The sequence below is a fragment of the Culex quinquefasciatus genome, chromosome 3 (assembly GCF_015732765.1).
Source record: "Culex quinquefasciatus strain JHB chromosome 3, VPISU_Cqui_1.0_pri_paternal, whole genome shotgun sequence".
NCBI classification, from domain to species: domain Eukaryota; kingdom Metazoa; phylum Arthropoda; class Insecta; order Diptera; family Culicidae; genus Culex; species Culex quinquefasciatus.
The window spans coordinates 34,483,844-34,508,928 of NC_051863.1; the positions used below are offsets into that span (position 1 = coordinate 34,483,844).

At 34.8% G+C, this 25,085-nt stretch overlaps 1 protein-coding gene across 5 annotated transcripts in view; it reads right to left on the bottom strand.

Annotated features, from left to right (window-relative positions):
* Positions 1 to 2,967: 2,967 nt before the first annotated feature.
* The window catches only part of LOC6039460 (zwei Ig domain protein zig-8), a 378,844-nt gene continuing 356,726 nt past the window's right edge, over positions 2,968 to 25,085 (bottom strand). For 2 of the 5 annotated variants that reach the window (XM_038263789.1, XM_038263784.1), the window contains 5 exons: positions 20,889 to 21,058; positions 12,724 to 12,934; positions 8,271 to 8,398; positions 7,909 to 8,077; positions 2,968 to 4,388 (listed from right to left, as the gene is read on the bottom strand). In XM_038263789.1, the coding sequence (XP_038119717.1) occupies positions 4,258 to 4,388; positions 7,909 to 8,077; positions 8,271 to 8,398; positions 12,724 to 12,934; positions 20,889 to 21,058 (809 nt within the window). In that variant the 3' untranslated portion in view covers positions 2,968 to 4,257. The remainder of the gene's footprint in view (positions 4,389 to 7,908; positions 8,078 to 8,270; positions 8,399 to 12,723; positions 12,935 to 20,888; positions 21,059 to 25,085) is intronic. The other 3 variants (XM_038263786.1, XM_038263785.1, XM_038263787.1) reach the window with 3 other exon arrangements.

Consider the following 25,085-nt stretch of genomic DNA (forward strand, 5'->3'; position numbering starts at 1 on the left):
TTTTTTTCAATTGCAATAAAAAATATAATTGGCTTTTATGCCAATCAATTATACCGAAAAATCTCGTTTTAGTGTTTCTTCGTAAAATAATTTTCTGATATTATGGCATAATTTTTGGAAAGATTTTTCTCATTGGCAGCTAAAATCAAACACAATTTTAGTGAAATTCATAATTCAAAAAGTGCACTGGAGTTTCGTTTGACACCTGGCTTGAAAGTCACAATTTTCCCAAATGTAAACACAATACAACTAGTTTTTGGAAAGGTCTGTCATTTTTCAGCATTATTTCGTAATATGACATAATATATATTTTTCTAAATGCATAAGCATAATTTATTCCTTTTTTTTTTGCAAAATACAGGGTTTAAAGTTTTCCAATAGTTTTCGACTGGCTGGTTTATAATTTATTTTCACGCGAGCTTGTAACCGAATAGAAAAATACGTGTCAAAAATGGTATTACACTTTTCCATTGATTAATGGGGAATTCTCTTCCAACTCACATGAAATCGGGAAAAGTTGCCCTGACCCCTCTTCGATTTGCGTGAAACTGTGTCCTCAGGAGTAACTTTTGTCCCTGATCACGAATCCGAGGCCCGTTTTTTGATATCTCGTGATGGAGGGGGGGGGTAACGTCATGATTCGAATTCCCGGACGCTTCGAAACCCGGACACTTCATCTTGTTTTATCAATTATTTGGATATAAGTTCACATTATGAATGTCAAAACTGTGTTATTTGATAAATTCCAACATTAACTTTCATTTAAAGTTTGTTTGAACGCTGTAACAAACGCCAAAACAATTAAATACAATAAAATTATAAGTTTACCAAAAATGCGAAACATTTCACTTGAAATATTTCATAGGCGTTCGAAGCACCGGGGAGGCAAAGAAGAAATTTATGGTTTCGATTTCCTCAAATTCTAGCTAATTTTTATATAAACTATCGATTGTTTTGATGTTAACAGCTTATTTGAGACCTAAAGAATGCCATTCACTAACATTTCAGTCCAAATTTGTACGATTCATAAGTAAAATCGAGTGTCCGGAATTCGAAGCAAAAGTGTCCGGATTTCGAATCAGCTTTTATCAGTGTCCGGGATTCGAAGCACAACAAGTCATTTTAATTTTAAAATTCAGATGAAATATTGTTAGAAAAGACATATTTTGCATGCATTTTCTTGAAACCGACTGTTTATACTACATCCTGATGATGTTTCTACATTTCCAACTTATTACATGATTTTTTGCCAGCTATCATAAAAATGATATGCTACTAAGTGTCCGGATTTCGAATCATGACGTTACGACCCCTTCAATTTTTGAACATGCGAAAAAAAGGTGTTTTCAATAATTTGCAGCCTAAAACGGTGATGAGATAGAAATTTGGTGTCAAAAGGACTTTTATGTAAATTTAGACGCCCAATTTGATGGCGTACTCAGAATTCCGAAAAAAACGCATTTTTTATCGTAAAAAACACTAAAAAAAATTAAAAACTCTGCCATATTCCGTTACCGTAAGTTTAAAAAATTTTGGAACATGTCATTATATGGGAAATTTAATGTACTTTTCGAATCTACATTGACCCAGAAGGGTCATTTTTTTCATTTAGAAAAAAATGATTTCATTTTAAAATTTCGAGTTTTTTTCTAACTTTACAGGGTTATTTTTTAGAGTGTAACAATGTTCTACAAAGTTGTAGAGCAGATAATAACAAAAAAATTGATATAGAAACATAAGAGGTTTGCTTGTAACCATCAGGAGTTATCGTGATTCTACGAAAAAAAGTTTTGAAAAAGTTACATTTTGCGTTTCTCTTTGTTTCGTCGACCATGTCTGTCGCGAGTCTCGTGGCGCAGGGGTAGCGGCTTCGGCTGCCGATCCCGATGATGCTATGAGACGCGGGTTCGATTCCCGCCTTATCCACTGAGCTTCTATCGGATGGTGAAGTAAAACGTCGGTCCCGGTTTCTCCTGTCTCGTCAAAGGCGCTGGAGCAGAAATCCCACGTTAGAGGAAGGCCATGCCCCGGGGGGCGTAGTGCCAATAGTTTCGTTTCGTCTGTCGCGAGTGACCATGAACGGGCATGAATAACGACGATCAACTTTTTCACAACTTTTTTTATGAAAATCGCGATAACTCGTGATGGTTACAAGCAAACCCCATATGTTTACATATCAAAATTTTTGTTATTGTCTGCTGTACAACTTTGTAGAACATTGTTACACTCTAAAAAATAACCCTGCAAAGTTAGAAAAAACAGGAAAAAATGAAAGGGGTCGTACCGCCCCTCCGTCACGGGATATCAAAAAAACAGACCTCGGATTCGTGATCAGGGACAAAAGTTACCCCTTAGGACAAAGTTTCACGCAAATCGAAGAGGGGTCTAGCCAACTGCTGTGTGAGTTGGCGGAGAATTAACCTAATACAAAAAAACTATTTCAATCTTTTACAAGATTTTAAAGTGTTTGTTGGACATTAAAAAGAAAACGAGAGTAGAAAAAACATTATTTTTTAAGAAATTGCACGTGGTTATGTTGTAGACATGACCAGTATGTCTGTTTTAAAAAAATCTGAACAATCTGATAATTATATCGAAATATTTATTTTCACACTCAGTACCAAGAATAATGAATGGAGTTGTTCCAAATCTGGCATGGTTCTTAAAATTTCCCGTGTCGGGCTCTCGGTCATTCCTGGTTGTGGTAATTGTCAATTCAGAAGGGCTGCAACTCCAGGTTACGAGCAATTCTCTCAAAATTTGTTATAAATTGCTTAATAGGAAGTGAGCAAGCAAGTTCATCCAAAAAGTGTTGCCAAATAAGTGAAAACAACAACTTGAATGATAGTTTTTACGGAGAACGTGAAAATACATGCACAGGAAAAAAATGATGGTAATTTTTATCAGGGAATGTTGACAGATTTTGTGTCAAAAAATGTGTAATATTGCATTAGTAACTGGTAAATTTTCATCAGGTTCACATTTTTGCACATTTTTTTTCAGGTAAAATTACTCAAAAAAGAGGTAATGTTGGGGTTGTGGTTACGGTTGTATGTCATTAAATCAGCAATCAAATGACCAATTGTGGAATGAATGTGTAGATTTTTATTACTAAAGGATAAGTGCTTTCAATCGAGAATTTGCTAGCATAACTATTAAATATTACTTTTTCGCAGTAAATTCATTCAATCAGAAACCTTCTAAAATTCAACGATGCATACTGTGCATATATGATATGCACCTTCTCACTGTATTTGTAAACAAAACTTATATTTTCTTTAAATTTACATCTGCAGCTCATCACCATTTTTAAATTTCACAATCCAACTTAAAGAACGCTTAAAAAATGTTGAGACTAACAAAGGAATCGTAATTTTGAATAAATTATGTACGAGATTCAATGTGTTCAGTAGTAAAATGGTAAAATAACGACCATGAAATATTCATACAAAAATCAAACCAACTATCTGTTAATTTCAAAATATTTATGATTCAGATACTGCTTCACGCAAATCCAACACAGTAATCGCTAATCGAGTGCACTTGGTGATGCACAAATAAACAGAACGGAAATTTTACCCTGCACTCAGCTCTTCCACCAACACAAACACACACACACGCACACGCAATCCAATCGATAATATAAATTCAATTAATAAAACAAACCTTTCGCTCTATTTGCACACAAGCACGCACCTATTGTGTTGAGCGATTTACAGTTCGATTCCACAAAATGAAAAATATATATCTATGGTTTCCGCATATATTGCATTTGCTCAACAGCATCGTTAATCATTGCACAATGCCACCCAACAAACACACCGCCACTCTCACACATACATCTCGCAATTTATTCTATACAAATGCCACGCCCCTCCTTCCGGTTTCGTTTTCGGCGACGTTTGCTGTGGTTGTGGACTCGGCAATATACATTTATATAAAAAAGTTCAATTTCTTTGTTCATTTAACCTAATTTCTCAACTAGCAAATAGAGTGTTTTGTTTTGTTTGTTTTTGTTTGACACACGAATAGACGCGATTGCTGACCTCTTCTCTCTTCTTCTACTTTTTCTCAATCTGTGTAGTAGTACAATGTTGATAGGGTGATCCAATGCTGAAACGGACATCATCAAGTCGCGGTGACTGTACAAAAGAGTAGTTTTGTTCTTGCTGCTGAGTGAGCTGTTGAGAAGATTTTGCTGACGGTGGTGGTAGTGTTAGTGGTAATAGGAGTTAGCGTTAGCGTGATGAAGGGTGACTACGTTAGGAGATGCTTCCACCGGATGCTGTGATGGTAGTAGAGGAGCAGCGTGGTCAGCACAAACACCACTAAGCTCGGGCCGGCCAGGATGGTCGACATGCCGTGGTGCATCGCCGCTGGGTGTTCTCCTGGAACGAAACGTGTCGAGAGGGGGTGGGGAGGTAGGGAGAAGAGGGAGAGAAAAGAGAAAGCGTCACTAGTAGGGGGAACTTGTTTTGAATATGTGTACTAAAATTTGGTCAAAACCTCACAAAAAATTGGAAACGATGAAAATGAGTTTTTATGAATGTTACCTTGTTAGCAAGTAATTTTCAACTGACGATAATCCGGAAAGCATTGGTTCGATTTTCAATGTTATAAATGTAACTTTTTCCACTAACAATTACTTCATAATATTTCAATCAAGAATACAGTTCAAACTCGATTATCCGAAGGCCTCGGAAAAAAATCACTTCGGATAAACGAATCTTCGGATAATCAAACCACAAAAAAATTCGTTGTCCAATTTTTGATTGTCGAGCTTAAGTATGACCCCTAAACTATGCTAAAGTGACGAAATATTGAAAAAAAGCATTTCTGGAGTTTTTTTTGAAAAGGTCCAACAAACCAAATTTCCTTTTTTTGCTTTTTGAGTGTTTTTGAAACCGCCGTGAGTCAGGGGTATTAAAAACACCCAAAAAGCAAGAACTAAAAATTTGGTTTATTGAATCATTTAAAAAAAATCAAGATTTTATTATTTAATAAGCATTTAACTATTCAAATTTGACTAAAATGGGGTCACAGAACTCGAATTTAATGTTTAAAACAAGAAAAAGAAAAAAAAGCATTTTTTTGTTCGAGATTCGATTATCCGAAGTCCCATACAAACCTTCGGATAATCGAAACTTCGGATAATCGAGGCTTCGGATAATCGAGTCTGGACTGTAAATTATGAAAAGGTCTTCAAAGAGATAATTCTCCGCATTTCATATTTTAGATCACATTTTATTTTTATTTATTCAATTTATCAGACAATTTCATTTTTAACATTGAAAATCGTACCAATAGTTTGCAAAATATCGTAAGTTGAAATTACTTTAAGAATCAACATTCAGTGATTTTTTTCCGTGTATCTACATACATCTTCCAAAAAGTCCTAATCATAATCTACAACTTTGCCGAAGACACCAAATCGATCAAAATATTCCTTTTCAATATAAAGAATTTCACACATTTACATATTCATTTAGTATGACCATACCCTTAAATTGTATGGAGACTTCTATGGAAAAAGTAATGATGCAAAATTGCTTCTTTCGACATAAGGGCAATGGACAAAATTTAATGTGTGTGTGTGGTCCAATCCAATTGCCGCTGGCAGGCAGCGAAATCATGGGAAAGTATAGTTTGTATCAGAATTGGTTTTTGCTGATACAACATATCTCAGTTCCGGGTATTAGGTGGTGACAGAACTCGCGCTGCTTCCAATGACCCATTTCAGAATGGCAGAGATCCTGGCGTCCCAATTACGAGGTCATTGGGCATTGTCTGGCCCCGCCTAAACATAGAACAAGAACCAGACGGTCGCTTTAAACTTCCAATCCCATCAGGCAAAATAGGGATCAGCGCGAATATAATGGTTAATAAATGGAATTGTGCGCAGGTTTGAACCTGTCATCCTCCGATGCAGCTCGCACACAAACTCCACACAAAAAAGTTGCTGTCTTGACTCGAAAAGTAACACATGTAAAAAGTTGAAATTGGATTTCAAATTCCGTATTAACTTTTCAATAGGGCGATTTCATAGATGTAAACAAGAAGCCTATCCCTTTCTTACTCAACGTGAACTGTCAGTAGAGCAAGTGAGATAGACTGTTTGTTTACATCTACAGATTCGCCCTATTTGAAAAGTTGATACGGAATTGTTTGAAGTGGATTGCAGGTAAATATCTTTTGATTTTTTGTAGCCATTTAATTTTCAAGCCAATTTCTAACTAACATTCAGATAGGAGATCATGCATAAACTACGTGGCAGTGGATTTTTGTTTCCAAAATGATGGAAGTTTTGATTGCATGTTTGTTTTCAACAAAAATAAATATTTGTTTGTGAAATACAGTCGACTCTCTAGCTGTCGATCTTCTCGATACAGTGAACTCTCTGGCTGTCGATCTTCTCGGTATCAATATTGCTCCAGCTGTCAAAAACGTTTCAGTCCCTTCGAATAGATTGCTTTGATTTTTTATTCTATAATTTGATAACTCCCACTTTCGACGGTTCCTTCAATATCGACAACGAGAGAGTCCACTGTATCAATATTGCTCCAGCTGTCAATATTTTTTTCAGTCTCTTCAAGAAGCATGCTTTAACTTTTCGTTTTATAATTTGATACCTCCCGTTCTCGATGGTCTCTTCAATATCGACAACGAGAGAGTTCGCTGTATCGACTTTTGAAAAAATCGCTGGGGCCAGACAGCTGTTAAGTCATGGTTTTTGCACAATATTGGATGTTTTTCTTGGTTTTGGATTAGTAGACATAGCGCAACAAAAGTAATTAGTGCATTGATTACCAAATTTAACTCATTGTAAGTGCTTTAATATCGGCTGACGTTTTTTTCCTATGGTCTTTATTTGTTCAAAGCTTGTAATAATTCTTACTCCAAAACAAGTGAAACTCAAAAATCTGCTAAAAATTCAAAAAAAATGAGTATATAGGAGTAATGCTAAATACAGGAATTATGCTAAAGAAATAAATTACATATTTTTTTTTTGAAAAGTTCCAATCAATACCTTTGCTAAATTGGAGTATCAATCAGAAATTTTTGAAAGCTAGAACATTTATGCATAAAATTTTCAAATTTCAGGCTCAATTTTTGATTTTCAAATTTAAATTAAATAGCAGAACATTTCACAAAATACTTTTTTTAACATGTTTTGAACAACGTATTGAAAATCAAAAAATTGCCAAGATTTCATCAATAAAAATATGATCGATGATTTAGACATACTGAAAATAAAGATGGCTATAAAAAAACAATTAAGGAATATTTCATGTTCCACAACATTTTTCAAAAGTGCTCGTTTTTCAGGCACTTTTGTTCATAACTTGAAAACAGTGAATTTTATTGAAAAAATGTAAAATAATTTAAGATGACAAATTTAATCTTGCATTGTAAAATGATGGAATATGTTTTATGCACGGAGAAAAAAGAGTTCCCAAAATCGTGAACCAGCGTTCATGAAAATGGGAACCACGAACAAAGTGTTCAAATCCCATGGTACGTTTTTGGAAATCGTACCATGGGATTTGAACACTTTGTTCGTGGTTCCCATTTTCATGAACGCTGATTCACGATTTTGGGAACTCTTTTTTCTCCGTGTGACTACTAATTTTCAATATTTAATAAATAATCACGAGTCCACATGGCTTATGGATAGTCTCAAATATATATTTTTTGTAATGCTTATAACTTTCAAGGCGCTTTAGGCTCTTGAGCAATGTTTTCAATTTGTCATGACAATTGAAATTTTGAAAATGCCTCTTATTAAATATGAACATGATCTCAGCAGGTTGCTCACGAAATTGTACTTTTTCCACCAGGGATAAAATATACATAACAAAAAAGTAATCTCTTGGAGACAAAAGTTCCACCACCCGCGTGTGTACTTACCATTCAGTATGTGCACCCGCACCGAGGCCGGGTTCGCGTTCGAGGGCTCGCACGTGTACAGCCCCGAGTCGCTGGCTATCGCCTTCTGGACCAGCAGCCGGCTCGAGGTCAGTACGCCCTTTTCCGTCACCAGCGAGATGCCTCCCCGGGGCGAATCAAAGTTTATGTCCTGCCAAGAGAGAGAGAGAGAGAGAGAGATGAGAGCTTGAGTTGCTGGTACACGTGGTGTCACGTGCGCAACCTGTGGCACAATGCTGTGATGGGGACCATCCTGAAGCTACTCCGTACCGCCAAGAGGACAATGTCTTCTGCGTAGCTCCCGGATGACCCCGAACCGTCAGCGTGTTACAAGTTTTACTTACGTCTCGGTTGTGCTTCCAGACCACGGCCGGAGGGGGCTCCGGGGCGTACTTGACGGTGCAGGTGAGATTTATCGTCGAGCCCTTGTTGATAAATAAATCAGGTCCGCCGTTAATCTCTGTCACTGGTTCTTGACGCGGAAGATGACCTCCCCCAGGGGGCAGTGACAGGCGGGCAGTGTGGCAACAGTCGGGCAGGGTTCCAGGTCATTCGCGGCAGAACGAACGGTGAAAATGGCGGGAAAAAAACGAGAGGTCAAGGGGTACAATGAGTAAACGGGTGAACAAGAGGTGGTTATTGTTGCTTGATTGAAGCATTGAGGGAATAATTGCGGGTCGGCAATAATGCAATCATATTGAAGCGCTGTTGTTTCATTTGCGAATTAACGTGAGTTCACCACGATGTCGGCATTCAACAATTATCGGATACTTTTTAATTACGAGATGTGGCTTGAAATTGGATGGAGCATGAAAAATAATAATTAAATTAATTTCGAGTGAATTTAATCCAAAGCCGTCGAAAAATTCCATGGATTGAAGATCAAAAAGGCAGCTGACAATAATTAATTGAAACTGATTGCTATCTTTGTGTTTCATTTGATACAAATTTAATGTGAAGAGAAACTTTATTTGTTTCATGAAGTTCAAATTCCTGGATAATTGAAAGCCATTCAGGCTGGTACACATTTTATTTAAAGTTTTTGTAGGGCCGAACATTCAGGGTGCCAAATTTATGTTTTTTCGATCTCACTAGGTTTTTTGGCCAAATTTTTCCTAGTTTCTGTTTAATTGCATTTGAAGAACCTTCTGTAACCAAGCGGTGATTGAAAAGTTTCAAGGAACAACAAATCTCTATGCACCAGTTATTCACACATGTTGCAAAATTGTTATTTCGGTTAATAAAACGAATTGAATTAAAAAACAAACATGTTTCAAGAAATTAAAAAATGTCAATAAAAATTTAAGTGCGATCGGCTAAAATTAATTTAAAATGCATTTCGGCAAATTTCCAATGTTTAGTATTGCAAAAAGTTTTTTTCGCTAAAATTTTTGGTTTTTTTCTTAATTTTTTAATACTTATGTTTGCAAAACAACTGAACTTGTGTAAAATGCATCTTGGAACATTTTTTGAAATTAAAATATTGAGACTTTGGCTTGTTAGTTCAATCATTATATATATTTTATTTTTAAATAAACAATTTTAAAAATACTTCAGGACCGTGCATTTAATTATTTTCTGAAACTATAGATAAAACTGAAAAAATTGAGAAAACAAAATTATCACCTCATTAGTCTTGATCTTATATTTTCCAAACCTTTTCCTTAGTTTTCCATTTCTTGCCAAATCTATTGTTTAGGGCATCTACATTTTCCGGGTTTTGTATTTCTCGGGAAACGGGAAAAATATTTTTTTAAATCCTGGGAATTCCCGAAATCCCGGGAAATTTTCGAAACTGTCTTAAAATCTATGTTTTCATTATTTGCTATGTATTTGCTATGTTTTTCAAGCTAAAAATCTTAGAATTCAGAGTTCAGTGAAATTGTTTTGTTCTGTTCCTGTTTTAACCAAAGTCATTATAACTTCATGCAAAAAATGGCTAAATATCTGTCTAAACTCGTTTCATGTGTCCTGATTTGCCCCACATGCCAGTGTTTGATGAAAAATAATTTGATTTGATTTTTTTTCCAAATTTTAAATCATAAATATCGTCATCAGGGGTGACATTGGGTCTGGGGTGAAATTGGGTCATACAAAAATGCTGAAATTTGTATGACCCAATCTCACCCCCCAGACCCAACGTCACCCTGATGACTGTGTCTTAAAGCGCTAGGCATTTTGCTGATAGGTAAACAAAAATTTTAACAGTTTCCTCTAATACACTAAATATGCTGCTGATATATGCCGAATGCAAATTATAATGCTTCAACATTATTATCGATCATGAGGTATTCAACTGTTCATCTTTTTCCACAACCAAATATGGATTTCCAGATCAAAATTTGTTGTTTTTTATTTTAATTTCGGGAATTCCCGGGACAAATTATAAAAAAATCCCGGGAATTTTGTCCCTACCATTGTTAAAGTATCAAATAAAATTTATATGAATTATGATGTAAATTATAGTTGAAAGAAACTCGAAAACTTGTTAAGATATTATACAATAATATGAATTGTTAATTTACTAATTCAAATAAATTGATATTAATTGATTTAAAACCGTCAAATTATCTAAAACAAGAAATTATTTTTTTGTTGAATTTCTGAGGATATTTTTCAAAAGGATGCTACCTTGCCTGAAAACACCTAAGGTTATGTTCTAATGTAAATTTATTTAAGATTTAATAAATATCCGTAACACTCAGTAAATAAATTCTAGACAATTGTTAAGACCCTGGCAAAACTATTGGATTTTAATCATTATTTTCATAATATTTTAAAGCAATTTTCTACTTTGATTTTTTGTTCTATCGCTTTTTAACGAATTTTTGGAGTCGTCTATAAATTCAATAGTTCAATTCGTCGTCGTCTTGATAACTTGTCGTACGTGCATGTTGAGCAAAATTGAGTTAAGAACGCCATTTTGTGCAGCTCACAATGCCTCACCTTTTGACCTTCAAAAATCCCTAAAATTAGATTTCAATCCTGAGATATTCAATAAAAACCATTTTTCATATGAAAGAAGTTTCAATCTTGTCGTGCTATCTTGACACAGCCTGAAAATGGATTCAAGTGCGACAATTGACCGAAGGTATTTCAGCTCAGAACGCGTTTGACACACGTACATACCCGACTACCGTAAACATTTTCAATTATATTTCGGGACTCCGGCAACCAAATTCATCCAAACTTCGGAGCAATGCTAAACCAATGGTCAACCAAACAAAACGTGTTTGTTATTGTTTACATTGTGTGCTCTCGTTTTTGTTCATTCAAGGTCAAACATTAAAACGCGTTATTCTCGGAACGTCAAAAACGAAGTGCGACAAAATACCACGATAGCGTCGAATTGTTTTTATCAATTTTTACAATTTTAATTAAAAAATCTAAAATAGAAATTTTTTCAAAGTGATTAAATTTTTTTTAATTGATTACAACTTTTAATGTGAATAAATAACAATTTTTCAGCTACAGTTACAATGTACTGCAAAAGTTTTTGTATTCATTTGATTCTAAACGGAAAAAAGTGAATATTCCAAAACTTTTAAAAATATTTCTACCAGCATTAGGGTGGACCTTTTCAATATATTGGTGGTCTTAAAAAAGTTTGTTTTTATGATTTTCGCAAAACACATTATTGAAAAAAAAACAAAGAAATTTGTAACGCCCTTTTTGAAATAAAATAATTTGCTTGTTATCTTAGGTTTAATATTCCATTTTTTATCATATGTGATTTTTTTTACTTTTGGACTTCCATAACAATACTTTTTGTTCGAACTTTTTTCTTTAATCTGGCTTTTAAATTTTAAATAATGTTTTTTGATTCTTGATTTTGTCTTGATCTAACAGACCAGAAAATTGAACAAATCCTTTAGTGGCTTTATCAGTAATTCGGATTTTATTTTTTTTAAGTTTTTCGTATTAACTTAATTTTTTGGATTTCTCAGAGCAACACAAATTTCGACTTATTCTGATAAGTTGAAAATACCTTGAGTGACGCAACACTTGGTTGCATAAATATCCCCACGCTTTTTTTCTGACGATTCACTCGAATGCTGCTGAGGACTATGCAAATTTGACATCCAAGGTAAAATGCACACCAAAAGTACGTAAAAATGGCTGCCATTCCACTTCAGCCAACCAACGAAGGAACGCTTGCACACTGTCCGATGACTTTCAGTTGAACAATTCGGTGGAAATCGAGTGAGACGCGCCCGCGTTGAAATTTCGCGAACGTCAAATCCTTCGTCTCTCGTGGCCTAGACAACCGGAGAGAGGGAAATTTACACACAGAAAAGCATCATCCTTTCGCTTTGGCTGTTTCATGAAATTCAAATCGTTTGCCTTTATTCGCGTGAAAGTGCGATATCGCAGCAGCATCTGCAAACTTTGCAGGTCGATGAAAGATGGTTGTCTTGGAACAACGGCAAATGCCATTGTTATCTCGAAACTGTGAATTTGCTGATGTTAGGGGTTTTTCTCACAATTAGGGTGGTTCTGAATGTAAAACACCTTTCTGCATTTATTTTGGTGTGTGATTGAAATTCTTTTCGGTACAATTTTTGTGAGAAGGTGAAATTTTGATATTTTGAACCACCCTAACACCAGCGTCCCAAAAAAAGACAGCTCTTTGTTGTAATCTTGCAATTCAAACGAAACTTTGTAATTTGCATCATTGTTTTGCGCTGGATTGCTCTTAATTGTGTAGTCAAAATGAAAATTGTTTCTTCTGCTTCTCCTCCTTGACCTTATCTACAATAGAGAGAGATTCCCTGACAAGCCGGCAAGGATACTAACCTACAACCGTCAGATAGACAAAGTGACCGATGGGGGGCGTCGTCGAGATCTGGCACTCGTAGATGCCCGAGTCCTTCCGCTGGGCGTACCGTATCCGGAGCGTCCACTCCTCGGTGTGGGGCGAGTGCATCGCCTCGAAGCGCTGGTCCGAGGTGTACGTGTAGCGGCCCACCGTCAGCAGGTGGATGTCCCGGTGCCGCACCCAGGAGACCTGGAACGAGAGGGGCGAAATGGTTGAGCTCTTTTGCTGGTTGGCCTTTCATGGTGCCACAAAAATTGGAAATAAAGTCAGTCGATTATACAATCAAAACTTGGCTGTAAATTTTATGACCAAACTTCTTTAAGGGCTCCAAACAAGTCATTTTAGGTCCTAAACATAAAAAGTTTGATTTCAGCAAAACATGTGCAGTTTTTCGATTTAAAAAAGACCGTGAATAAACAGTTCTGATTTTTTTTAAAGTTCAAAAAATTCAACTTTCAGAGCGTAATGCTCATTATTATTGTTAGTCTTGATTAGTTAAATGCAAAAAAATGTTTTCAAAAAGATTGGATTTCACGAATGTTTAATTTTTTTAAAATTGGCCCAGAGATATCGACATCAGAAATTGGAGGGTTACAATTGTATCGCAAATTTTTTGAACTTAAAAAAAATCACAAATAGTAATTCATGGTCACTCTTTTAAAAAATAGAAAAACTACAAATATTTTACTGAAATCAAGTATTCGATGGCTATATCTTGAAAAGGGCCCCGCCCTTTATCAAAAAATCTCTGAAGTACTTTTCGATTGCAAATTCCATTTTACTTAAAATATGAGGTTAAAAAATGTTATGTATGAAATCCATTTTTTTACAAAAACCACTATTTACTTTTTTTTAACTCAGTGGCAACTTCTCTATGGCTCAAAAGTTTCTGTTATGTCCACTAAAACAGACAAAAAAAAATACGAATTTTGGAAAATTGAGCTTTAGTGAAAAAAGCTTAAAAACCTACAGTTTTGCCATAGACTACAAATTGATCAGAAAGTTCCTTCAAAAGTTACATATTTTCGAATATTTTTGTGTGGACTGCCTTTAAAAATTGTATGGAGACTTGTATGGGTGAACCAATGATACAAAAAGGATTGTTTGGTCGTAGGGAAGGCCCGCACAAAGTTTGAGCCAAATATGAAAAATACAAGAAATTCCTCAATTTTAATTTTTTTTGTCGGTTTCTCCATATTTTTAGGATTTATGATTTTGGATCAGTAGTGCGGTGCCTGTGTGGACGCTCAGTCCTGTTTTTTCGTGTTATTTTCCGTCTCTTTTGTGTCGCTGTTCGAGTGCATGGGGTGATTGGTCATTATAATTAAATAATGGCATCAGTAGTGCGGTGCCTGTGTGGACGCGCAGTTCTGTTTTTCCTTCTCTTTTGTGTCGCTATTTGTGTACATGGGGTGATTGGATTTCTTCTTCTTCTTTTTTTCATTTATTTTTTGTTCGCGCGTTCGTTGGCCGATGATTTTTTTTTTGTTCTCTTTATATAGTTTTTGATAGAAACGATCCGATTTTTATTTTTTGAGACAAGCAAGTCGTATTGCTGGATTAAGTCCTTTCCATATCATCGAGGATCGGAAGGCACGTCGACAGATATGTTTTAAGGCTTATGATATAAAATAATTTTAATGAATGAAGCCCTTCCTACATCACCGTTGATCGGAAGGCACGCCGACGGAGAATTTCTGGAGAATCGCGGTCGAATTAATACTATATTTAAATCCCTAGATAGGTATCTTTCCGCAGCCGGCTGCCTAAGATTTTTAAAATTTCAACCGATAAACAAATTGCTCATGGTCGCATTACCTACCACAGTGAATCCTGACCTCATACCCATCTTACTAACCCCTCAAAACTCATGTAATACTTTGTCGGAGACGCAGTCGATTTGGCGGTCCCATCACTCAAGTATCGGTTAACATTCCCATCCACTTCCCCGTGTCTTACCACTGGTCGTGGCTGGCGTCGGTATTGATCAGCACGATAGGGACATTTGAAAATTGCGAAGGGGTGGTTCCTACTTTTCATCTGTGGTCCACGGAACAATGTTTGGGGGTCCTGGTCAATAACGAAGTAGCAGCTACAGGTAGACACCAATGCTATGCTATGCTATGCTATTTTTAGGATTTGGGATTTTGTAGAAGGACATTTTGAAAGGGTTTCACATTAAATTTAAGACCCTTTTAAATCTTAATCTTAAAAAAATAAATTTTAATCATCTTACATTTTCAGGGTATTCAATGTCTTTTAAGCCCTTTGCAAATGTTAGTCTCCCTTTTTAAATTATAATATATTTTCGAAAATATCAGAAATTTTAACACCTAGATGTAAAAATTCAAACCATTAGTTTTTAACAATTTGAGTGCTTATAATGTGATAGTTGAAAAAATAATGTAGTTGTTATTTTTTATTCAAGGACAGATTTCAGGTACAAAGAGATCAATCTTCAATTTTGTTTACAAAATATTAGAGGAATTATTCTCAAGATTTTCGACTTTTACCAGAAATGGCACTTTTAATCGGAATAAAAATTTTAGTCTCTTACTTGTAAATTTAAGTATAACATGGTTTGCTTGAATTTCGAATATTTTTAAAATTAATATTGAATGAAAATCATGGCTCGGCAGTAACATTTTTGTCAATACTTTTCTGTGGCTCCAGAATTGTGTTTTGGTACCTTGAAATATAACAATTTTTCGATAATCTTAAATTATAGATTTTATTGATTCAACTTTAAGTGACAATTTTTTTTATTAAAAATGTGTTTTCTTTTGAGCGTATAAATTTTATCTGAATTTTTGACTAATACCTGCAACTTTGAATAAGATATCAATTTCGAATATTTACAGAACATTTTAGTATTGATAGCGACCAAAATTGTATGGTGATCAAGAGGCTTATATGATAATTTCAGATCATAACAATAATTTACGGACACAATCAAGTTCAGTCCTGCTGTTATCTCCATTCATTCGGAGGCTAAACAAAGGATTACATTCATCTGTTTGACTAGGCAGTATATTTCGACCATCGCATTGAGCGGATTAATCCATTGGCAATAATTTAATGTAATAACTAGATTGTGGAATGATCAATTTGTGACCAAGGTCGTTTTTTCTAATTGAAATTTTATTTTGAAAAAAAAAAAAAAGATAATTCAATTGCTTGAAAAGGCAGAAAGATTTATTTTCAGTGCGACTCATTGGATGATATGATCTAAATTGGCTTTGGGATTAATATTTCCTTTCTGTGTAATATTCTGATTGATTTAGTTCTGGCAAAAGTATACTCGCTCGAAACAGACAAGTGTCGGAATGTTTATCTTCAGATACTGAAACATCAAAAGGATTATGAGGAAATCATGGGAGGAATGAAATATTGTTTCGTATGAATTTGACCTGGGTTTAAACCATTTTCGGATTATGTCAATTTAGAGAAAAGAGGCAATTTTATTGATCGAATTGCCAGGGATTACCAATCCGAGAGAGTCATGATGTGCTATTTTAAAATTTATTTTAATTTTCGGATTGAATCAGATTGAGAGAAAGGAGAGCTAAACTCTAAGCAAAAACTGTATCGAAAGGGGTCGCACAGCTTAAAACGTTGTGATAGAATCGTAAAAGTAACCCGACCGAGAAGCAATAACGCTTTATCTGATGATGGGCACGGCAGCAGCCCATTTCTGGTCCTATCACTGTGGCTTATCGTGTAATGAATGTCGTACCCAAAGCTGAGATAGTGAGAAAAGGGCTGAAATGTGTTGCTTTCTGACAATTATCGTAATTTTAATAAGGGGTTTATCTTTTCAGAAATGATTCAATGTTTGTTTTATAATATTTTTGTTTACTTTTATTATAATAATTTCATGCTGGCAAAATATTCCAATTCCTTCAAAACTAAACAAATGAATCTGTTTTTGATGAGTAGGTTGGAGAAGCACAGGGTCTAGGATTCCGAGCAACTGCACAGCTAAAAAAGTAGTAATCCAGCTGCGTGTAAAAGGCCTGGGTGTAAAATAAATATTGCATTATTTTATGCAATTTTATGTAATTTTACACCCTGAAATATGTAGCCCGTCACTATGGGAAACCTACTTCACCGAAATGTCAAGCTCATATATGAGTTTATCCTACCAGCTTTTAATCGGTTTTATGGCCGAGTGGGCTAAGGCGCCAGTCCTTACTGTTGGTGCTGGGTTTGAATCCCGTCCGCTGCAACTTTTTTTTGTGTTTGCAAAAATTGTACATGCAGTGTGTAATATTAAGTGTTTATTTTGACGAAGGTGATGTGCATGCTTTTGCATGCGATTTTACCATCGGATTTTTTGCTGTGTGGGTAGACCAGTATCGGAAGAAAGCTCCTAACATTCTTGCACGTATCAAGATGAACATGCTGCGGTTAATGTGGATGTCGAGTTGATTTTCTGCCACAGATTGCCCCACCCAGTTTGAATTCTTGTTGTGTGGAGCAAACGGTACCGTTGGAATTTCTCTGAATAGAGTTGTAACGGCAGTCATAACAGTCAACATTAATGGCTTTGATGCTGATCGTTGAATGAAGTGTTGTAATCTTGACTTTGAATTTAGTTAACAGTAGGACTTGAATTTCACGGAAACTTTGTTTTTCAACAAAAAACAAAAACTGTATATCATTGATTACACTGATGTAAAGAATAACTCGTGGTGCATCATCTCTACGTGGAGGTTCGTAACCACCCTAGAATTTAATATAAACTGTTGTTCAATGTTTCTTGGCTACTACCATTTTTTTATTCAAGACTAACCTGGGCTAAATTTTAACAACTTTGTATGGGTGTTGTTGTTGAAGTTCGAGTCAGATTCAGTGCCAGAGTCGAGATAAAAATTTGGTTTCCTGGAAAATTTGGTAGGATTAACATGACCAACAACTTTCTTGAAGGAAAGAAACCCCAAAAATATTCCTCATAAGTCTGATTTTCCAAAACACCCTAATCATGAACCAACCTAATTTCAACCATGCCTAAAGTTGCCTGCCTTTCACGTTTTTTAAAGATTGTGTAAGTTATCCTTATACGATCGTAGCTGATTTCTGAGAAAAGGCCTGCAAAATTCAGCGTCAGTCATTTTTAACGATTTAAGAAATTTTCTGATCATTTCAATAAAAATAATTTTAAATTATTGAAATTTACTCTAATATTTTTAATGAGATAAATTATCTGGTTGTAGACAATTTCAAAATTTATGCTTAATTGTGAAAAATGGAAATATTTTATCAAAAAGATTGGGAAATTTCACAAAAGTTTCATATTACATTGAAATTTGAACCAATATATCTCAGAAAATATTTGTACAAAGTTTAGAGAGAATATTGTAGAAAATTATCTCAAAATTCATAATTGTAGTTTATGCAACAAGTTGCAAAAAGAGGATTTTTCAGCACGAGTCGTACATTTATCCAACGAGGTTCACAGAGTTGGATAAATACGTAGAGTGCTGAAATAAAAGTTTTTTGCAATTCCGAAAAAACACCCATTAAGTGAAATTTGAAGTTAAATTTTCATGTATTTTGTCAATAAATCGTTTAAATAAAAAAAATGTTGAAAAGTATTTTTTTTTCGAAATAAGAGCTGAAAAGTTCAACTTTTCAACACCCATTTCAGTACTGAAAAGTAGAACTTTTCAGCATTTATTTTGAAAAGTGTTGCTATTCGATTCAGTTATTTTTGGTACATAAAAGTAGGCTATTTCGTCGCCTAAAAGCAAGTAGTTTCACGACGGAATTGCAAAAAATATTTTTTTCAGTGAGGCTTTTCTTTCATTAAACTTTATTACTTCATGAAAAAAATGCAAAACTTTCGAAAAATTTAAGCTAAAAGGCCTTTTAACTCTGAAACGGTGCACTTTATCATAAATATGGCAAAGTATTTTTCAATCGCGAATTAAAAAAACTGTCAGCGTCTTTGGGTTCCATAGAACCAAAAAAATCGAAAAATAAAAAAAAACCTATTTTGGGAGTCCAACTTTCAAGTCTTTGAAATTGATAAAAGGATGAATATTTTATTAGAGTGTAATTTTTTTTCTTAATAGTCATTAGGATAATCTACAACTTTGTCAATGCCAACAAATTGATAAAAAAACCCCATCTCAAGCTACAGAATGTTATAAATTTACAGCCCGCAATATTGTATAGAAAAAATAAATTACAAAATTTATTCCTTTAACATAGGAAATACTATATACAAAGTTTCATCTGAATCAAAAAATACAGAGAAAAATTAATTTGCGAAATAGTATAGAACTACTCAGCCTTACCTATGGTTTTATTTGTCTTTGGGATAATTTTAGAAAAAAATGTTGGAGTTTCAAAAATCGACGATTCTGTAAACAAATGCAGGCAAACAAACATAGCAGGAAATTATTCAAACTGTCAAAAAAATCATGTTTGTTAGAGTCTAATGCCTCTTTAAGAAAACGTGGAAATTTTTTTTTCTTGAATCTGCGAAATCACTGTACTGTTTTTTTTTATTTAATGACGAAAAAGAGGTCACCTTACTTAAATTTTAATGTTTTCTTATGATAAGTGCAAGAACTTTTAATAAAATTCCACATTTTTTAAATAGAATTTTTCGAGGAATATAATAAACATATTTTCAAACAAAGTCTCTTTAGCCCTGACAAAGTATTTAAAGTTTTTTTGCGACCTTTTTGAATATTAGTTTACATTTTTGAAACTCAATTATTACGTTAATGCTCATTATGGTGGCCAGAATAAAATACCTCCTGCTCCACAACCGGAAAACGTATTTTTTTTGAGTAATTTTAAGCAACTGCGCCAATTTTGAGCGAAATTGGTTGAGATTAACCCATTGATAACCGAGCCTAATGTTGGCGATGAAAATGTTTTGCATAAAAAAAAAAAATTTTAAACGGCTAAAACTTTTCAGGATCGTGTTTTACAGATTTGGTATGTTCTACAAAGTTGTAGAGCATTAAATTTCCAATGAGAATCTCACTTTTGGGTATATTTGGTAGAAGTATCGGACCGTGCAGACCAAACCGTAAGAAAATTGAGGTGTTCATCAATATTTTAGATTTTTCCATACAAACTTCAACCTCGAGTATGTTGACCGATTTGCTCATATTTGGCCCAGAGTCCTAAATAAGTCAAGGAACAGTAATCAGCTTGTGGAGCGGGGTTTTGGAAAAAGTCTCATATTCTGGGCACCCTAATGCTCGTACTTCGTTCCTCCTAGTTTCAGTTAATTTTTATTAAACAATTAATCTGAAAATTTCCACTGTCAAACCTTCTCAAAAGTGCAGTTTAGTGTCGTTCCTAGTTGGACGTGGACCTCCAACTCTCTTCTGGAACGGACTCCACCCAGCTAGAGAACGCCCACCCGCTAGGAAGCAAACGACGAACCCCCCGCTATTAGCATCATCCACACACACCCTATTTATTGAATCGCCCGCTTCTTTTTCGCTTCGAAACCCTTACTTTCCCTCCCCCAACACTATCATAAAGTTTCATTTTGATCGCAACTAACGTTGCAAAAAATTGAAGCTCTGGTTGGACGGGCTCCACTTTTTGAATCGAAAAGGCAAAGTTTCATCAACCTTCCTCGAAGCTACACCAAGTGAGGCACGGTAAAAAATGTTTTATATGAATAGTGTAAAATGTATCATGATTTATTTGCTTTTTTAAATTTTGTTTGACATATTCAGAGTTTTTATTTTAGATGTTCTTCAACATACAAAAGTATTCATAATTAAATGTTAAGTCTTAGACAAAAAACTTTTTTTTGCAGTGTAAAAAAGCGTGTGCGTAAAATTGGAAAAGGATGGAGTGGGCGGAAAATGAGCCTTTGGAGGCATTTTATTACGTGGGAGGCCTTTGGTTCAGTTGATCAACTTAGAGGGTGGGTTATTTATGAGGGTTGGTGTGAATCGGACAATTTTGCAACGGAAAAGTAGCTCTAATTTAAAGTCGTTAAAGTACGTGCTTCTGAATAATTTCCGGTACACTGTGGGAAGCTTGAGGAAGTTTTGCATTAAATACCCCCTCCCTCCTTTTCACTGTTTTCACCGGTGCAACTTTCCAAACTTAATTTCTGTAACCGTACACCCAGGCCTCATTAAAATTCGCAATTACTCACCGTTCGGTTGCCGAGGTTTTTCACTTTGCACACGAGCAGCACCGTCTTGCCGACGAGGCCAGTTATGTTGGACGGGATCGATGCGGTGTCGAAGTAAGGCCCAGTTCCCGGCGTTGGCCACTCCTGGAGGAAGTCGGTGCGAAACTTGCGGGACGAGCCCACCAGTTCACCTGAAAAATAAAATGAAATGGAGACAGTGTTAGGAAATTTAAATCTGACATTTTCAAAAAACTACAGTTTTTAAATGTAACGAAAGTAGCACCTTTTACCTCATGCAAATTTGCATGATTTTTTCAGTGTGTGATGCGATTTAATCTAAAAAACACTTCCCAAGCCATGTTCCGTTACGGTGTTCCTTTCCAACCGGAAATGTTCACTCAAGAGTGCAAAAACCGCTCTAATGTGTGCTGCCATTATTTGCCAGTTCATTACGCTTTTCCTAAGAACTGTGGCACTAAAAACACACACAAAAACCGCAGTAAATATAATTCACCTGCCTTTAAACAAACATCCCAAACCATAATCCAATACACAGCCCGTCTGACCACGATGACACGTACGAAAGCCACAAACAAACTCACCAGCTTTCGTATAGAGGAGTGCACTGGATTGCATAAACATTTCCGGAACTGGAGCAAACACACATACCGAAACAGGCGAAAAAACCCGCCGGAGCAACAAATCCGATTGCAGTTTGTGTTCCATTTCCGGGTAACTTCAACCAGGGAGAAAGGAAAAGCAAGAGAGACAGAGGTCAGACATTTCTGCACGGAGATCAACATTGTGTGTTGAACGTCAGGCGCAACAACGGGCCGGAAAAGTGCACACAACACAGTGTACAACACACATAAATGGGAGAAAAATATTAATGGACAAAGGTTAGGGAGAGTGGATTCATAACCATATTCATTATTAATTGAAATGTGTTTAAAATTTGTTAAAAGTAAAATTTGAAATTCTTTTTTCACAACTTTAAAAATATTAAAATTCCTGTCTTAGAAAATTTTCCATAATTTCAAAAATGTTTAAAATTTGAAATTTTCGGTTTTCAATGAAAGCATTCGCTTTGAAACATCATTTTATCGTTGCAAAATTGGTCAAAATTTGCCCATTGTTTCAAAGACATTTGATTAAACACTTTTTTTTATTAAAATATCAAAATAATACGAAAATGTGGTGTTCGATCATTGACAAATTGTGCAATTTGACAAAATCAAAACAATACCTTAAATTGGTATGATAGCACATTTTGCTCTTGAGCAACTCTCTACGAAATCGGCCGATTTCGACCATTTTTATTTTTTGTATTTTTTTATTGTGCTTAAACTTTGTGGGGGTCTTCCCTATGACCAAATAAGCTATTTTGCGTCATTGGTGCCCATACAAGTCTCCATACAATTTTGGCTGCTGTCCATAAAAAAATGGTATGTAAATATTCAAACAGCTGTAACTTTTAAGTGAATTTTCTGATCAATTTGGTGTCTTCGGCAATGTTGTAGGTATTGTTGAGGACTTTAGAGAAAAAAATAGGTACACGGAAAAAAAAATTGAAGATTTTTTTATCAACTTTTTTTTCACTAAAACTCAATTTCCCAAAATAATGTTTTAGGGGACAAACATCTGCAACTTTTGAGCCATAGAGAAACATGGTCAAAAAATCTGCCGCCGAGTTATGATTTCTTGAAAAAGTAGTGATTTCTGGAAAAAAATCAAAGTTACATGCAAAAACAAGTTTGACATTTTTTTTAATGCAAAATTGAATTTGCAATCGAAAAGTACTTAACAGATTTTTTGATAAAGGGCTTCGTTTTCATGATATAGCCACCGAAAGTTTGATTTTAGCGAAATATTTGCAATTTTTCAATTTTTAAAAATAGTGACCATGAGTGACCATTTCTAAAAATATTTTTTTTGAAAAGCTCAGAAAATTTGCTATACAATTGTCTAAGAGACATTGGAAATTGGACCTCGGGTTGCTGAGATAGTGCCGCTTTAAGAAAAAGAAACACGGAAATTGGAGTTTTTTAAGTCTCACCAAAATGACCCACCATTTTCTAATGACGATATCTCAGCAATTAATGGTCCGATTTTCAATGGTTATACATGAAACATTCATGAAATTTTCCGATCTCTTCGAAAAAATATTTTCAAAACTTTTAAATCAAGACTTACATTTTAAAAGGGCCAAACATTGAAATTTACGCCCATTTAAAATGCTAGTCTTGATTTAAAAATTTTTAAAATATTTTTTTCGAAAAAATCGGAAAATTTCACGAATATTTCATGATTTAAAATTGAAAATCGGACCATTAGTTGCTGAGATATGGTCACTAAAAATGGTGGGTTGTTTTGATGAGACTTAGAAAGCTTCAATTTTCGTGCTTCTTTTTCTTAAAGCGGCTCTATCTCAGCAACCCGAGGTCCAATCTTCAATGTCTCTTAGACAATTTTATAGTAAATTTTCTGAACTTTACAATATTTTTAGAAATGGTCACTCATGGTCACTATTTTTAAAAATTGAAAAACTGTAGAGTACTTTTCGATTGCAAATTCAATGTTGCATTAAAAAAAACATTATTTTTTCAAAAAATCATAACTCGGCGGCAGATTTTTTGACCATGTTTCTCTATGGCTCAAAAGTTATGGATTTTTGTCCCCTAAAACATATCAAAAAATCTCGAAAATCAAAAAATACGTATTTTGGGAAATTGAGTTTTAGGGAAAAAAAAGTTGATAAAAAAATCTGCAATTTTTTTTCCGTGTACCTATTTTTATCTCAAAAGTCCTCAACAATAACGTCATGATTCGAATTCCCGGACGCTTCGAAACCCGGACACTTCATCTTGTTTTATCAATTATTTGGAAATAAGTTTGCGTTATGAATGTCAAAACTGTGTTATTTGATGAATTCCAACATCAACTTTCATTTAAAGTTGTTTGAATACTGTAGTTAATGCCAAAACAATTAAATACAACAAAATTATAAGTTAACCAAAAATGCGAAACATTTCACTTGAAATATTTCATAGGCGTTCGAAGCACCGGGAAGGCAAAGCAGAAATTTATGGTTTCGATTTCCTTAAATTCTTGCAAATTTTTATATAAACTATCGATTGTTTTGATGTTAACAGCTTATTTGAGACCTAACGAATGCCATTCACTAGCATTTCAGTCCAAATTTGTGCGATTCATAAGTAAAATCGAGTGTCCGGATTTCGAATCAGCTTTTATCAGTGTCCGGAATTCGAAGCACAACAAGTCATTTTAATTTTAAAATTCTGATGAAAAATTGTTAGAAAAGACATATTTTGCATGCATTCTCTTAAAACTGACAGTTTATATTAAATCCTGATGATATTTCTACATTTCCAACTTGTTACATGATTTTTTGCCAGCTTTAATTAAAATAATATGGTACTAAGTGTCCGGATTTCGAATCATGACGTTACCTACAACTTTGCCGAAGACACCAAATTGATCAGAAAATTCATTCAAAATTTACAGCTGTTTGAATATTTACATACCATTTTTGTATGAACAGCAGCCAAAATTGTATGGAGATTTGTATGGGTGAACCAATGACGCAAAATAGCTTATTTGGTCATAGGGAAGGCCCCCACAAAGTTTGAGCCAAATAAAAAAATACAAATAAAATTCATTTCCGGTTTTGGTAGAGAATTGCTCTCTTGCATAATCCTTAAGACAAATTTTAAAGGGTTCAGGAATACCAAAATTTAGTATTGATACTAGAGAAAGGTGTTATTACGCATTTCCCTTGTTATTTACTCATGTTCGGAAAATTCGATTCTGAAAAAATATTAAAAAAGTCACCAACTTAAGGTACAGGTATCACAGGCTATTCTCAACCAATTTCGCTCAAAATTGGCACATATGCTTAAAATAACCAATTTGAATTTTTTCCCTACTGAACAGTTATCCAATAGCCAGAGCCGGAGTTGTCATAATTCGAAAAGCCGGAGTCGGAAACGAAGTTGGAGTCGGCTTAATTTTTAGAGCTGGAGTCAGAATTTTCTAAGAACCCGGAATCGGTGGAGTCGGGTATTTTTGGGGACGAGGAGTTGGAGTTGTCAAAACTCGATAAGCCGGAATTGGAATCAGTTTAATGTTGATAGCTGGAGTCGGATCCAGAAAATTTCCCGGAGTCCACTGAATTATTTTGTTGGAATAAGAGGTTTA